Source organism: Schistocerca gregaria, chromosome 1 (genome assembly GCF_023897955.1).
Source record: "Schistocerca gregaria isolate iqSchGreg1 chromosome 1, iqSchGreg1.2, whole genome shotgun sequence".
Classification (NCBI taxonomy): domain Eukaryota; kingdom Metazoa; phylum Arthropoda; class Insecta; order Orthoptera; family Acrididae; genus Schistocerca; species Schistocerca gregaria.
In genome coordinates, this window is record NC_064920.1 from 415,594,139 (window position 1) to 415,611,947 (window position 17,809).

At 46.0% G+C, this 17,809-nt stretch overlaps 1 protein-coding gene across 1 annotated transcript; it reads left to right on the plus strand.

Moving 5' to 3' along the window:
* The first annotated feature begins 11,292 nt into the window (after nucleotides 1-11,292).
* Nucleotides 11,293-17,574, plus strand: LOC126352032 (uncharacterized). The gene is made up of 3 exons (XM_050002656.1): nucleotides 11,293-14,262; nucleotides 15,970-16,225; nucleotides 17,499-17,574. Exons 1-3 carry the CDS (start codon nucleotides 13,362-13,364, stop codon nucleotides 17,572-17,574), a joined length of 1,233 nt encoding a protein of 410 aa, XP_049858613.1. The 5' UTR covers nucleotides 11,293-13,361.
* The last annotated feature ends 235 nt before the right edge of the window (nucleotides 17,575-17,809 follow it).

Below are 17,809 nucleotides of genomic sequence, written 5' to 3' on the forward strand. Positions count from 1 at the left end.
TATAGATATTATAGGCTGAACGGTGTATTTTGTCGGCTCTTTCATTACCTCACAGAATATTTTACCTTTTGTGAATAGTAATAATTATTTGACTGCTGTATTTGAAATCTTGCACAAACCAGCTCCAATACAGATCGCTACAGACACCTTCAAAAGCGCTTTGCTAAATCACTGCGTAAGTATTCCATGTCTTAAGTCGGCTGGCTTTCAGGCAACAGCGTTCGCTGGCTGTGTATGAGTCAGATGGCTTAGAATCTCAGAGGGAATTGGCCACACTATTACGGTGCTTCGGAGTGCTACGTCCAGTCTAGTTCGAGTCAGAGGTTGGAGAGATACCTTCGAGGTCGCATTCTGTTCTGATGAAGTCACCTTTGATGGTGAGACCCGTTGTTGAACATTCGTTACTACGTACAAGGTCGCTGTCAAGATTAATCCAATTTAGGTGCAGTGCTGAAAGATAGATTTCCATATGAGATTAGCTGGCTGTGTGTACTACTGTGTTTTGTGACATTAATGCGGCCACCTGTGGAAGGCCTGAATAACGACTTTTTGCGGCTCTGAGAGCTGCGAGACGTGCAGGAAGAGTTTCAGTGAGGTGTGAGGCGCCGACGGGGATTGGAACCATGACCACTCCGGTGGTTTACAAGAACGATTGCCTGTCCAAGTCGTGGTCTCCGAACGACACACATCGAACGTGCGACTTTTAATCCATCATGCAAGTCTGATCGTCGTTTTTATTTGTTTTCCGTCGTTCCTTTAATTGCTCTAAATTACAATCCTCCGCGCTTGGGAAACGCAGACGATTTCTGTCGATAGCGATTGTGACGTCTGGCGTTCCTGAACTTTCTTCGGCGGGTTCTCTCTCATGGAAAAATCTAATTCCCTTATTATTCAGCGTAGAAAATTGACTTTTTGTCGCAAATATGTCCAGACCAGCGTAATTCTTCTATCTTGCTGGATTCGAGACTACACGTTACAAGCATCAGCATCGGAAACTGAGTTATGTGCTACTACCGTGTGTGACTATTTCGGGTTTTGCAAAGAAATCTTACGTGGTAGTGACAAACGACAGTGTACCAATAGGTGGAGTGAGTACACCTGTGGAAGTGGGCGATTCTCATAGCTGGAAGGAAGAACCAGAGGAGACGACCTTCAAAAAGTGAAATAGATCATATATGGGCATTCGGTGGAACAGAGAGTGAGTCTCTGAAGTGTTGTGAGAGTATTGTCCCGAGACAAGGTCACATTAGGGGTTCTGATAAAGCACTTCATGCAGCCTTGTAACATAGTCCTACAAGGCTCTGAAAGCTGAAGGATTCGGCCAAGAGTTCGTGAACCACTCTGTACAGATGGTGTCTTTGGATGATGCTAATGTGCACAGGCAAAATATCGAGCGACTATGGAAATTTGTGAAGTCTTCCATTAAAAGACAAGGGCGCTCAGGACAGAAAGAATAACTGTACTAGTTTCAGTATCTCTATTTCCACAACTTGCGTTTGCAGGGAAAAGTTAGCGCTTGACACTGCCTATATTCTTTAATGATATTGGCAGACTTTCTAAACATTCATGGTGGTGTCTGATTGTTCTATATCGTGTCTCCCTACCACTTTCGCGCAACGACGCTCTGAGCGTGTTTTTTAGAGAATTAACTAGTTTGAACCTGGGACCTGTTGCTGGTAAGGAGACGCCAGACCACACATGACATGTAGAATTCAGAAGAGTTCAGTGAGACTAGCGATGATATAACCAAATACTAAATGATCTCAGCGTCAGCTCCACTGCACTCCCTGTAAAAGAATCTTAATACTAACTAAATTTAGAGGAAAGGGTTGAAGGCTTTCCTATTTTTAGTTAGCTGGTAAAATAACGTCGAAAAAGCAGTCAAGTTTACCATTGGAAATTTTATTCTACTCACAAAACATCGTTTATAAATTGCACTATTGATAAAAGAAAATGTTTTAATACAGGATGGTAAAAACCAACTGCGTTCAACAAAAATGTGAACGAATATTCCCTGAATGGGTTTCCAAGTTCTACAATCGATCGAAGGATGACCTATGCCATATCACATCTATAATCTAAGTTTAATTTAAGTTTCACAAAAGAGAAAACTATCAAAATGGTCTACAGTGACCCTCAATTATCTTTAATTACTTATTGAACTTGTCGTAAATTACAGTGGCTGATGTGGCTTCTCAATAACTATAAAATAGAAAAATCATCGCGTTTCAGATCTTTACTTCAAGTGGCAAATGTGAACACCATGAGTTTTAATTAACGATCGACACTAGTATTAAGCAAAAAGAGGGTGTAACAGATGAGACTTCTGCAGTTCTGAGTGAAGCCTTATGTGCTCAAAAATGCGGCATCGCGTGCGTTCATTACCTTGTCGGTGTTTAGGCAGCGTCAGGGCAACAGCGGCCGGCACACCAGCCATCCAGCTCGCCGTTTCGAAACTAACTTCTCCTTAGTACAATTTACCGAAGTAGATTTAAAAAAGCTATCTGGCTGTGTTTTTATCTGACCAATCAGGGTCTCAATGTTAACCTTAAGCTCCGCCTACAAAAATTCTGTCTATCCGATGAGAAACGTTATACTTTTCGTGGTGGGCAATGTTTTTAAAGTTTGCAACGTAACAGACGCTAAAAAGTCTCACGCTAAAACCTGCAGCTGGTGTGGTCCTTTTAGCGTTATCGTAAGATCTATACTGTTTTTCTGGAGGGCTCTAGCTTTTAACATGGGCTGGGGGGTGGTCCTTGACGTACGTGACACGCGAAAAAGCCTCACGCTAAAACGTGCGGGTGGTAGACTTAGAGGTAGGCTAGCGACGTGGTGTCCACTCCGTCCGTTATCGTAGGGCCTTCTAGCTCAACACGGTTCTGCTCTCGGCTTCTGTCCTCGTTTCTCCCCTCGGAACTGCGTCTGCCTCACAGTGGGAAGGTACGACATGCATTTAGGCATTCTTGTGTTAGTCTGTGGCATTCCATTTGCTCACTCGTTACTTGTATTACTTTGGTTAATTTGATGTCACGATTTATTCGGAGCTTTGTGACATACTACTGGATTTGCTTATCATGTCAGGGTTTTCATGGAAGGTGTTGGATTTGCCTGACACCTTACAACTTTTCCCAGGCTATCGCAAAAAGGAATCTGTCCCTGAAGCGAACAAATCACATGGACTTTCGAATGACAACACTGACGAAGCATGAATTAAGTCGTCTCCTTTGTAACAACAAGTTTTTTTCTAACGCTCTTCTTTTTCTGTTGCTGTAGCAATCACCGTAAACATAATCATAATGACTGCGACGAGAGTCGCATGATCGACATGTGCCGTTTGGACCACGCGACCTCGATAGGCCATCATTCTTGGAAATTACTCCCACTTCAGGGATGTGACCAGCTGAGCTCTGTTTCTCGGTTGAAGATCTGTGACACGAACAGCCACATTAAGGGGCTCCCATGGAGTCTCGATTGGTTTAAGTTTGGTTACTAGCGGTGTACGGTAAACATCCTGGTGCTCTTGGAACCACGCACGTACAATTCGAGCTGTGTGACGTTTCATGGTCCTGTTGGTAGATGTCGTCGTGCCGAGGTAAGCAGACTGCATGTAGGGAGTGGACATGATAACGAAGGAGAGATACGTACTTGGGTTGATCCACTGTGCCTCCCACGATGACGATGTCATCCTGGAAACTCCAGGAGAACATTCCACAGCCCATGAAGCCTGCTTCTGCGGCCTGGATCCTTCCGACGATTGTTGCAGAGTGTTTGGTTTCAGACGTGTCATTCCGTTCGTCAACGGCCATTGCTGGCGTGAAAATTCCAGCCTTCGTCGCTGAGCAACAGCGCTCAACAAGGGTGCGTGAGCAAGGCGCCTGCTGTGGAGGCCCACACACAGCAACGTTCGCTGAACACTTGTTGTGGGGACACCGTTGGTAGTCCCTTGGTTCATCTGGCCTGTCAGTTACCCAGAGTTGCATGTCAATTCGACCTCACCCATCTCCGCAGCTCTCATTCACCCCCGTCATCTGTGACCAGTGGTGCAGCACAGACGCCTATCGCCCGGATAGCTCAGTTTTACCATGCACGGTATACTTTAATCACCGCGGCACGCGAACAGTTCACAAACTTTGCCGCTTCGGAAATGCTTCCACCCTTGGCCTTAAGGACAATGATCATTCCGATTTGGATGTCAGATCAATCGATCCGTTTCCGCATTACGACAACGACTGCGATCTGCTTCGCGTCCCCCCTGGCACATTTTGTTTATCTTCCACTGATAGTGCTGCAGATTGTTGTCCGAGTACTGATCGCACGTTGAGGTCTAACATAGGCAGTGGCCACAATGTGACTGGACCATGTAGTTCGTGTGTGGTATGTAATACGCAGGGCGTAACTAAATTGCCTTTACCGACTTCGTGGGTGGGTTCCTTACACCAAAAAACCTAGTAAATATGGGCTCTTAAATGCACATCTTAGAGCTGCTGTATTTGTCCAATGGAAGAGGTATGTTTCACAGTAGCAAAGATGACCGAAGTGCTCGTAGCTTCTAAGGTATGCACTTTAGAGCCAATGTTTCCAACACATTTTTCTTGTTTTGCGGTAAGGAACACGTAGTACCGATCTAATGATCCCGTGCGATTAATCTTGTGTGTTCATACATGCTGACTTTTCTATGTTCAGTTTCTTTACCTTATATTGTGTCTGAACACTGTTACTGCGAAGAAAACGTTTCTAACAAAATGTGTTGAAACAATTTGGTTTGTATATGGTGGAAAGAACAGGCTAAGCTGTGGGCATGTTTTGGTAACTGCCTTCAATGAAGGGTACTGCAGCAGTATCTGGATTCTGAGAGTGGTTGTCATGTGAAGGCAGCACACTACTGTTTGGACAACTGACTTAACGAAGTTAACTAACTAATGCGTTAAATTAGCCCATAGCAATGTAACATCCACCCCCGCCGTTACTATGAATTACGTAGATAACTTTACAACATTGTTATTTTCCAGTTTTTATTTATTATTCGAAAGGGGAAGACGAGGATGAGGCACTAAAGCTAGTATTCTGTCACTAGCTTCCGCGCCGAGGAACAGGCATTATTTCATTTTAATCCCCGGTATCTTTAATTCTTCGGTGTTAAATGTTCCTGCAGTGTAAGACTATCTTTTATAGCGATGCTTTTGAATTATAATTCAAAGGAATTTGTTTTGGTTTGTAAGGAGAAGTTCGATGGACTTCTCACCAATGAGTTGTGACTAGTGTCAACTTTGATATACTAATGTTTAAAGAATCACTGGCGTGTGTTGCGAGCCTTTTTTGCAGTCTGATGTTCCTAGCGAAGCATGCGTGCCGAAGGCTGGAACGTGTTTAATGTTTGACTTAAGCATATCTGCTCTAGACTTTGACCATTCCATTCTCGTAATCTAACTTCACGGTTTCTTAAAATTTCATTCTTATGAAGACATCCTTACAGGTGTCAAACTAGGACAAAGTATCGACAGCTATTTTCAGCCAGTTGGCTGTGAGTTTACTATGTTGACACATATACGGTTGCTGAAAGGCAGTCACGTTCAAAACTGTACCAGGCCTGTATTATCCTGTATACTTTATTTAAATGTGCCCCATCAGCATGTGACGACATTGTCTTGCAATGGATCACAAATATGCCATTCGGAATAATTTTAATAAATCTTCACTCAACTGCAGCGTAGGCATGGAGAATTATAAATAATAATGGGTAGAAGCTCTATGCGTGCTAGTTAGTTTCCACGAAGTGTCTACGGTGAGACCACATATGATGTGCTGCTGGACGTCCATACGAGACGTGCGCTTGTCCTGCTTCACTGTTCTAATACGATGATATTCTGACAGGAAGTTAATCATCTATTAAATGATCTTACAGCTAGGAAATTGCTCTTGCGTTCTGATTTTAAATGTCCGGGGAGACTGTCCCATGGCACGGCTGGGCGCTGTAAGCAGAAAGGCATGACGTATTCAAGATCAGTTACTTTCATGAAACTATTTGTTTTTTAATACATACAGTATTTCGATATATACTCCCATTCTTTCAATTGCACTGAATTGATGTGTGTTATCGGTGGCTGTTTTCTATGTATACACTAGTCATAAAACGTTACTAACTTGTTTTTCTTGGGCAACACATGTTTATTCTGCATGTCATTGCAGTATGACTTCTTTATCGCTGGCTCCTAATAACCCGTGCTTTCTCAAACACACAGCAACTTTGAAGATACGTCCTGGAATCACGTTTTAATATGAATGTAGAACATTATGTGTGAATGATTCAATGTGAATCACTGAAAGGGAGCTAGTAAAAACGGCATTTTTTTTACAAAACAGGTATTTTTCCGGCATCAAATTCCTGGTCATTCGACTGAATGAACATTGAGAAACAACAAAAACGATCAGAAAGAAATTATTGAACGGGTTACGTTGTCAAGAACGACGAAACAGCCATGAATGTCTTAAGGGCTACGTGTTCACTAAGCGCACCCGAAGACAAAACAAATCTGAGCTGACTAAGAATTCAAAGCTCCACCAACAATTTGTGCTGTCATACATAATTCGCCCTCATTTCCCCTGTATGTCCTCAAAAATCGACTAAGTAGAACATCATGGTACCTAAAACGGACCACAATTTTAAAATGCGAGCTTGTGCTCCATCTTTAAATGCCTCAGCGTTCATATGCGGATAAAACACTGAACACATTTGTTTCATCTGTCATTATTTAGAGTATGGCATCAATCAGCGGCAGGAGAATGCGCTACGGAAAGGAACCAGCACAAGCTGGAGGCCAGTGGTAATAGCTCACCTTTCTGTAGCACGCCACTGGAATCCAGGCGTTGCAGGAAAGGCTGAGGTGGTGTGTCAATGGGCTGACCCTAGATGAGTCGGGTAGGAAGCAGTCTGCATTGCAGGCCCAACAGGTGAGTCCAGCACTGCCGCTATCTGCCGTAGCGGGTGCGACGCCATGGGGATACGCACGGATCCTCGAATGGCGCGCAGTACTCGCTTGTGTAATGTCGGCTTGCCTGATATGTGTAATGCTAAAAAATAATTTAAAAATTAAATACATAAGCATATGGATAACATTTAAAAGGGATAACATTTGCGTTATTAGACATGTGTGCTTGTACGAATTTTTAGGCTATCGGACTTTTTCTCTTACATTTCAATTGTAGATGCAGGCAGCCGACTATGTACACCAGTGCGTGTCATAATTAAGAAAATGCTCCTTACTAGGTTTCACTTCACTTTATTAAAAAACACTCAATACTGGTTTCAATTTTTTCTTATTCCGAACCATGTATGATACAAAACACTCGTACCCCGTCATCCTCCGAACGGCACTTCTGAACAGAACTTCTACATACAAGGGAGTGAAACTAAGTCATGTACGAAAAACTGAATGATGGTTATTTTTCTTTTGTCTGCGCCTCACCGCCCCTTCATTACTAACTTCTTTGCCAATTCTTGTGGTCGATCGGTCTTTCAGTTTTTGTTTTTAATAAATTTTAACTTTACGATACCATGGGGTCCTTCATCGTGTACCTACTCAAAGACCAAAATAGTTGCCGTGTGGCATGATTTGTGGCAGAGTGAAAGACAGTTCGTCGATGGCGAGAAAGAAAGGCAAGATGGAAGAGAGACTGCTGGGAAGCCGGGCAGCACCGCGCTCACGGTCAACGCAGGTCGTCTCCAGTTATTCGTGGACGCCATTCATTTGGAGACTGTGTGTATTTTGGCGGTGTTCAGAAGAGGCAGGTGGTTGGCAACCAAAGACCAGGAACGCTGGACTGCTTCGTTACTGAAAAACCGTGTAGAGTAAATCACATTGGATCCGTGTACGACGACAATGTGAAGTACGTTGGTGCCTGTTGTGGTTTTGGAGTGCGGGGTAGTCATTAGGGATTGTGCCATATGAATTACAACCTCGCACAAGGGGGGGGTCTGATATATAAGCATTCTATATTTTATAGTATTGGTATCATATTGCTCACGGGGAGATTGCCTTATCACCTTTGTGAATTGAATAAATTATTTTGTACTGTGTTCCACTTTCTTGCCTGTGTGGTAGTTAGCATTGAGTTGTCCTTTGGCATTAGTTTGGTAGACGGTGGAGGTCGATGGTAGTACTGGTGTATCTTTCACGGGCATTTGCTTGCCTCTCTACTCTGTGTGTTCCAGTATACCAATTTCTAAATTTATTACAGACTGATATTGGTTCCCTTTGTTGAATTCACTTCTGGAGTCATCTGGGAGGATTAAGATTATCGTCTAATATATATTTCAGTCTGATTAGAATACATTAATTGTTATATTATTGTGCCCATTTTAAATCAGGATTCCGACTATATGTATCTGGGCCGAATATTGATTATTTCTGGTATTTTAAGTTTCAATTTATCTTTGTTACCCAGAGTAAAGGTTATAATTTGTGCTAACTTCTATGGTACGATATGTGATTATTAATAAAAATGTGACTAATCTGAGCTCACGCTTGCACGGCCCACAGTACAAATTGCACTGAACCTAACTGGAGTGCTACGCAACTACCTTGACACTGGCTTCAGGTTATTCAGTAAAAAGCACAAAGCCTGGTTCAGCATAGTGACCTTTTCTCCTATTTTTCGTCACTGTGAAATTAGGCTCAAGCAGGCTTGCTTATGATGGAAGTAGAAGTCTGGACAATTCTATGTATATATCTTCAAATCTGTCTGAGAAGAAACAGAGACGTGGGTGCAAGAAAAACCTGTGACGTGGGTGCAAGAAAAACCTGTGACGTGGGTGCAAGAAAAACCTGTGACGTGGGTGCAAGAAAAACCTGTGACGTGGGTGCAAGAAAAACCTGTGACGTGGGTGCAAGAAAAACCTGTGACGTGGGTGCAAGAAAAACCTGTGACGTGGGTGCAAGAAAAACCTGTGACGTGGGTGCAAGAAAAACCTGTGACGTGGGTGCAAGAAAAACCTGTGACGTGGGTGCAAGAAAAACCTGTGACGTGGGTGCAAGAAAAACCTGTGACGTGGGTGCAAGAAAAACCTGTGACGTGGGTGCAAGAAAAACCTGTGACGTGGGTGCAAGAAAAACCTGTGACGTGGGTGCAAGAAAAACCTGTGACGTGGGTGCAAGAAAAACCTGTGACGTGGGTGCAAGAAAAACCTGTGACGTGGGTGCAAGAAAAACCTGTGACGTGGGTGCAAGAAAAACCTATGACGTGGGTGCAAGAAAAACTATGACGTGGGTATAAAAATATTGTTACATTGTTCTTCCGACACGGCATGATTACTGAAGTACGGTTTACTAGTAATTTAAAGTTGCCGTCAGAAGGCGAGATCGGGACTCGCCAATTTACTGGCGCAGCTACGTCAGATTAGTCGTGGAGGGGGAACTCACAAGGCTCCAGAAGCCCCTCTGAATGACTACGATACCTCACTTCTTCCGAGCCAGTGTAAATTTCTAATTTGATGAGAACATTCATAAATCCGAACACTGCCGATGAGGGCCAGCTGCACTCACCGATTCCTCTATTGCGTTAGATTGTAGTGACTTCAACGCTATCTGTATGCGCTGTTTAGCGTTAATATTAAATTAACATATAAGACAGTTCGGTTTGCACTTTCCAAAGCAGTGATGACAGACTCCACTAGTAGCAACTCTTACCATACTCGCGTGGTTGCTACATTCAGATTACGAGATTGTTCGTGGTATTTGCTGTATGTAGAGCCATTGCTAGTTTTGTATTTTAACATATGAAGAGGAATATGGAAGTCACAAGAATGAACTATTTCAACAACAAACCCATGTTTCCAGACATATAAAAATGAAATACATCGGACGAAAAACTTTGCTTGCAACCTGAACCGTCGAAGGGCAGTCGCACAAATCAACATATGGCACACTGTTTTTCTCCATTTATAACAAATATTGGATGAGCGTAACCTCTCCATCCCCTCTTCACGAGGGCACCGTAAGAGGACTCCTTGAAACTATTGGCTAATACTTCGGCGAATACACAGTGGAATTTTCCGCCAAGCGCTCACGATCACATATTTCCAGGCCGGTGGCAAGTTTTACCAACAGGTGGATGGAGTCGCTATGGGATCGCCACTGGCACAGTGTATCGCTAATCTGTACGTTGAATACTCCGAGGATGTTGTTTGTGTCTCCAGTCCTGAGTGGTTTGATGCAGCTCTCCATGCTCCTATCCTGTGCAAGTTGCTTCATCTCCCAGTACCTACTGCAACCTACATCCTTCTGAATCTGCTTAGTGTATTCACCTCCTGGTCTCCCTCTAAGATTTTTATCCTCCACGCCGCCCTCCAATACTAAATTGGTGATCCCTTGATGCCTCAGATCATGTCCTACCAACCGATCCCTTCTTCTGGTCAAGTTGTGCCACAAACTTCCTCTCCCCAATCCTATTCAATACTTCCTCATTAGTTATGTGATCTACCCATTTAATATTCAGCATTCTTCTGTAGCACCACATTTTGAAAGCTTCTATTCTCTTCTTGTCCAAACTGTTTATCGTCCATGTTTCACTTCCATACATGGCTACACTCCATACAAATACTTTCAGAAATGACTTCCTGACACTTAAATCTATACTAGATGTTAACAAATTTCTCTTCTTCAGAAACGCTTTCCTTGCCATTGCCAGTCTACATCTTATATCCTCCCTACTTCGACCATTATCAGTTATTTTGCTCCCCAATTAGCAAACCTCCTTTACTACTTAAAGTGTCTCATTTCCTATTCTAATTCCCTCAGCATCACCCGGCTTAACTCTACTACATTCCATTATCCTCGTTTTGCTTTTGTTGATTTTCATCTTACATCCTCGTTTCAAGACACTGTTTATTCCATTCAACTGCTCTTCCAGGTCCTTTGCCGTCTCTGACAGAATTACAATGTCATCGGCGAACCTCGCCGTTTTCATTTATTCTCCATGGATTCTAATACCTACTCCGAATTTTTGTTTTGTTTCCTTTACTGCTTGCTCAATATACAGATTGAATAACATCGGGGAGAGATTACAATCCTGTCTCACTCCTTTCCCAACCACTGCTTCCCTTTCAAGACCCTCGACTCTTATGACTGCCATTTGGTTTCTGTACAAATTGTAAATAGCCTTTCGCTCCCTGTATGTTACCCCTGCCACCTTCTTAGCCCCAATCCATATAGACCTACTACGTTTCCTTCTATCCCTTTTCTTACACTCTAATTCCAGTCACCCATGGCTACTAAATTTTCGTCTCCCTTCACTATCTGAGTAATTTCTTTTATTTCATCATACATTTCATCACTTTCTTCGTCATCTGCAGAGCTAGTTGGCATATAAACTTGTACTACTGTAGTAGGTGTGGGCTTCGTATCTATCTTGGCCACAATAATGCGTTCATTATGCTGTTTGTAGTAGCTTACTCGCATTCCTATTTTCCTATTCATTATTAAACCTACTCCTACATTACCCCTATTTGATTTTGTGTTTATAACCCTGTAGTCACCTAACGAGAAGTCTTGTTCCTCCTGCCACCGAACCTCACTATATGTAACTTTAACCTATCCATTTCCCTTTTTAAATTTTCTAACCTACCTGACCGATTAAGGGATCTGACATTCCACGCTCCGATCCGTAGAACGCCAGTTTTCTTTCTTCTGATAACGACATCCTCTTGAGTAGTCCCAGCCCGGAGACTCGAATGGGGGACTATTTTACCTCCGGAATATTTTACCCAAGAGGACGCCATCATCATTTAAACATACAGTAAAGCTGCATGCCCTCGGGAAAAATTACGGCCGTAGTTTCCCCTTGCTTTCAGCCGTTCGCAGTACCATCACAGCAAGGCCGTTTTGGTTATTGTTACAACGCCAGATCATTCAATCATCCAGACTGTTGCCCTTGCACCTACTGAGAAGGCTGCTGCCCCTCTTCAGGAACCACACGTTTGTCTGGCCTCTCAACAGATACCCCTCCGTTGTGGTTGTACCTACGGTACGGCTATCTGTATCGCTGAGGCACGCAAGCCTCCCCACCAACGGCAAGGTCCATGGTTCATGGTTCATGGCGGCGGGGGGGACTCCGAGGATATCGCCTTGGAAACAGTACGCCTTAAACCCAAGGTCTTTTATAGGTACGTGGACGATACGCTCGCGGTCTGGCCGCACGGCGAGGACATTCTAATGAAATTTCTTAGCCATCTGAACAGCAGACACGAGAACATCAAGTTCAAATGGAATTTGAAGAGAAATGGTACCTAACCTTCCTCGATATCCTGATAAAGAAAAAACCGGACGCCACACTGGGACACTCAGTCTACCGAAAGAGACCACACACAGACCTGTACCTTAACGCCAACAGCTTCCATTACCCAGCACAACGGTAATCCGTGTGCACTACTCTTCTCCGAATAGCTTATGACATATGGTTCAAGGACAGTTTATCTACTGAGATTCAGCATCCGAAGAAAACCTTCCAGAAGAATGGATACATCGTAACGCATATTAGACGCACTCTCAAGATGAGCAAGAAGAAGAAGGACCTTCAAGAAGAAGAGAACGAAGGTCTGTCGTTCCTACCATACGCAGGGCCGCCCACGGCCAAGATTGCCAGGATACTGGAAAAGAACAAGGTAAGAACCATCTTGCATCCTACAGCAAACTTCAGAAATATGCTGGGCTCAATGAAGGACAACTTGGGTCTAAGAACACCGGATGTCTAGAGTATTTCCTGTGAATGTGGGAAACAATATATCGGACAGACGCAGCGTTGCATAACACAACGCATCTCTGAATATGTGAGAATCATCGGCCTAGGACAAAAAGAAAAATTCGCGGTAGCGGAGCACAGCCTGAGTGAGAAACACACGTTTCAGTTGGAAGAAACCAAGAGACTGTAGAGCGAAAGGATTCTCGGACTATTATTGAAGAGGCAGTGGAGATACGGGTCAGTGAAAACCTGGCCAATTGGGATAGTAGCTTCCCACTCAGCAGCGCGTGGAACAACATTATCAATAATGGGACGAGAGCGCACTGAAGGAGGCAGGTCGGTTGCGGCAGATGGAATGAAGAGGCCGCACCGAGACGAGACGCCAGGACACCACCACCACCACCACCACCACGCGCCATAGCACCGATTCCGCTCGCGCCTGATTGGCCTGACAGGCGCCTAGGATGCAGAGAAGGCCTTGGTCCAGAGGCTATAAAGATCCGGACGAGACGTGAACCAGACAGGAATAAAACACTGCGCATCTAGGGACTGATTGTTAGACGCGACGCACTCCGCTGCTCGGCTCGCTGCGGGTCACTTCGTTACCGTCGCTCGCGCACGCCGACGCCATGCCGAGACGCAGGAATGGAGGAAGAGGCAAGATTGCTGCTGTTGTTGTTGTTGAGCTCCTGCTAAACGCAGTCGGAAGCAACGGTTGCGGCAACACGAAGAAGCGGAAGCCTGTGGCACAATTACAATGCTATAAGTGCCAAAAGCTGGGACATATAACCAGGGAATGCGACGGCGTGGTTGCGGGTGATAAGTGCGGGAAACCTCACGACACACAGTACCGCACCAAACCAAGAGGTACTGCAGCAGAGTGCGTAAATTGCGGTGACTCGCACGCCGCAAACGCGTGCAGCTGCAGCTATCTGAAGACGTGGGAGCAGCGGAAGTTTGCCACCACACACGAAGAGGTGGCTCAACAAGAAGAAAATGTTGACACCCCGCTCTCCTACCCTAGTAGGGGAAGCGGGCTGCGCCACAAAAACGACGTGGACGCCTCCCGCCAAGCACTGCGGGAAGCCAACGAGGAGGCAATCACCGCGCTCAAATCCGCCATAGCAGAGGAGAGTGCGGCCCTGAGAGCGGAACTAGAAGAGACGCGTCGGGAGGTGACTCAACTAAGGGCCGCCCTGTACCTCGCGTCCCGCGCGACGCCGGACGTGGCACCGACTCGCACCAGTACGGGGGTAGACGTGGCAACACAAACGACTGCCTCCCTGGCCGACGCGGCAATGCAGGTTGCTAGGGAGGTGGTCATGCAGTCTGGGGAAACGGCCGATAACAAGGAGACGGCCCCTCGGAAGCAGTCGTCACTACTGTCTCTGTGGAAACAGAGACGATACAGGAAGTGCGGATGGAGACCGAGGGGGGAGGGGGAGGAGGAGGAGGAGGAGGAGGAGGACGAGGAGGTGGAGAAGGAGGAGGTGGAGAAGAAGAAGAACAAGACGACGACGAGCCGTTCGAGTGCCTCCCCCTGTGACGGAGGTGCTAACCAAGATCGCTGACTCACTGCGCGACGGTAGCTACCCCCATCATGATCATCCTTACCCTTTCACTGTAGACTACATCCCTCCCCTACCTCATAAACCTTATCCATTCCACTGGGTGCGAACCCTTGAACCAGAAGCTGCGCGGGAGAGAACTCGTCAGGTGTGGAGAACTGGAGCTCATAAAGAAGCACCCTATCTTCACCGACGAGGACTGGTGGTACATGACTGACCAAGTAGTCATTTACATGCAGCAACAGACGCCGCCAGTGGACTTCTCCCGCCTGAAGAAAATAGAACTCGGGCAGCCAGGAAGCAGTAAGAAAAAGAAGAATAAGAAGCCTCCGGAAGCAGCCGGTAGATAATTCTTTATCTACAGAAGCCAGAGGCCAATCCAAACCGAGAAGCAAACCATTCCCAACAGAGAGGATCCAGGAGGAACAGCTTATCCTAGCTTAAACACTCATACCTTGGGCCAAGGCAGGTCTGTCAATATAGTGAGGACTGATTGTTGGAGACTTCGCGAGCCAGGGCCCCCTTCACATGGGGCAAACCCGCGCTCGCAGAGGCCAAGGCTATCTTTACTTCTTCTATATACGAACTTCGACGCTTCCATTGGTGTTATGGATGACGCACGAAACGCACCTCACTCGCCAAGGCTACGGAGAAGAAGAAGAAGAAAGTACTCATTGCCGCGAGAGACGAAGACTTGCATCCTGTTTCAACGTCCAACAGAGCCACATCGGATCCAAATGAAAGCCTGAAGCTTCTCACTGGCTTAATGCCAACTGCTACCAGGTGTTCCACGCCAACAGAAGAACCTCCTAAGCCTGCCAAGAGGGAAAAGACGGATGAGACAACCCCGAACTCATCAGCTAACGAAAATCGACAAAAGAAGTCCCGTCCCATTCCAGATGAGCAGGGATTCTTCTCAGCCACCCAGACGGTTCCTGACCCCAAGATCACGAGCGCCACTCCGATACCAACAAGTAACTCTTTCGCGGCTATGGATGCCGACCAACCAACTGAAACGACACCTCGGCCACCACGGCCCACATTACTAGAAAGTCACAGAAACCTCCTCCAATCATAGAATTCAAGGAGGCGTACAAAATCTTCCTGCACACTATGAAGGGCCTTTCCAGTAGCCCTTGCCACTTCAGAACAGCCGGTGATTATCTTTACAAGCTTAAAACCACAACTACCGCGGATTTCATGCAAGTCACGGAGGAAATCTGGAGAAGGCAATGGGGACTCTACCCTATTTGCCTGACAAACCCATCAAAAAAGTCATCCGAGGGTTCCCCTTCAGTTTCTCATGTGATGTCCCGAGGGAAGAACTCTAAGCCGTTGGAATTTTACCCAGTTCAATCTCCAGAATACAGTCGCCAGAAACACACAAAAACAAGAACCTCTTTATGGTAGTGCTTACCAATACACCAGACAATTGAAAATTGCCGACACTGAAGACCATATCCAACACCGACGTCACAATTGAGGAACCTCGGGGCAAATGTGGCCCCACCATCTGTTATCTAAGCCAAGGCATCGGCCATCTGTCAAGACACTGTGCAATGCCCATTAAGTGTGTAAAGTGCGGCGAAGAACATACCTCCAAACAATGCCTCAAGGATAAAGACACTCCCCTCACATGTGTCCAATGCACCAAGTCTCACACTGCCAGTTACTTCGGTTGTGAAGTCATCAAAGCCTACAGTACCAGACAAAAGGCAACCACACACACCACCTATGCTGCCATCGCAGCTGACAGAAGTAACACAAATGTCGCAGCAACCAACGCCAACACCGTCCCATCTTCTAAGGCCAACCCCCACCACCAAAGGCGTGCTTAGGTCATTCCCCATCGTCCAGCTCCACCCCCTCCGACCATTGCTGCGCCTCAGCAGCACACAATCAGTGCCGGAACGCCAACCACTCTGGCACAACACAACACGCCCAACACTCCCCTCTCCCCCCTCCCCCCCACTACGAGTTCAACTTTATCTCAGTCATGCAAGCCATGACGAAAGCCATCAGTGACGCCCTCCAGACTATCATGGTCACCATTCTGCTGTAGTTCAAGTTGTCTTACAGGCCATTCCAAAGCCAACCTCCACCACTCAGACTAATTGTGTGCACGTGGAACGCCAATGGAATCCGCACTCAACTAGGCGAGCTTCGCCAATTCCTTCAAGACGAAAGAATCGACGTGTGCCTTGTCACCGAGACACTTGAAACCCGCCATCCACATACGAGAAGCCAACTACAACTGTTTCCAGACGGACCGGCCGACTGCTGGTGCAGGAACAGCAGTCTCGTAAGAACCTTCCTGATGCATCATCAACTGCCACTCTCAGCACTAGCCACAGTAGAAGCCACATCGGTTGCAGTACAATCAAGAGGCCGCATACAATTCATCGCAGCAACAGGCCACTTCCCCCCTCACATGGAAAGATGTAGAGGTCGTCGCCATACCGAAGATAGGAAAGGACCCTCGATCGCCAGCAAGCTACAGACAAATCAGTCTCTTACCTGCTATATCGAAACTCTTTGAACCGAAGAGACTTCAGGAGCACGTGGAAGCAGAGCACCTGATACCAGACGTCCAGTTCGGCTTTCGCCGAGGCCACTCCACCACCCAGCAGCTGCTACGCCTAGTTGAAGCATTCGGCGACATGTAAAAGAAGGAACTGTTCGGGGCTGTGTTTCTGGACGTCTCACACGCCTTTAATTGCCTGTGACACTAAGGCCTCCTGTGTAAACTTCTAGATAGAGCGACACTCCTGAAAAGCTACGTCGAAAACCGGACATTTCATGTCCGCACTAATCATCCACCAGACACATCAAAGCAGGAGTACCTCAGGGCAGTGTATTCGGACCACTGTTCTACACCTTGTACACACATGAACGACCATCGACGGCCAGAACACACCTGCCTCTATGCGCCAATGACACGGATATCTACTCCCGAAGTATGAATGCTACGGGGCGGGAGACGGGGCGGGAGACGGGATGTGTTTACCCTTAGCTACATAAATGTGTGCAATGTATATATCGTGTGAATGTGTGAGCAAATTGAAAAAAAGCTACCCAGCCAGTCTCTTGAAATCTTTTTAATGCAGGAGAAAATACGCCCACCAAAAAGCCAATGTTTTATGTCCAATATGTTGTTACTGAAGGTGTAGCCGCAAGGCTTGTACTTCTATCTTTCAGGCTGGGCAACCCAAGATGCTCTAACAACTTCTGCAGCGCGGCGGCGGAACCCGACACTTTGCCTGAAGATGGCTAGTAAGAAACTTGCTGTAACGTTGCTGGAAAACACATTGACTCGGCTGTCAACTCGAGAAGATTTTATCATCGAGATTCGCCGAGAAAGCCTGCATTCTCATTTAAGTTGGCTCCTGTTTACCAGGTGCTGGCCGCGCGGCAGCAATTACTCGCCGGTAGTGCTCGCACCTGGTTTTGACAGAGCGGTGTGTTGGGCTTTGATCGCTGGCAGCCTAGATGGACAAGCCTGAGTCTAT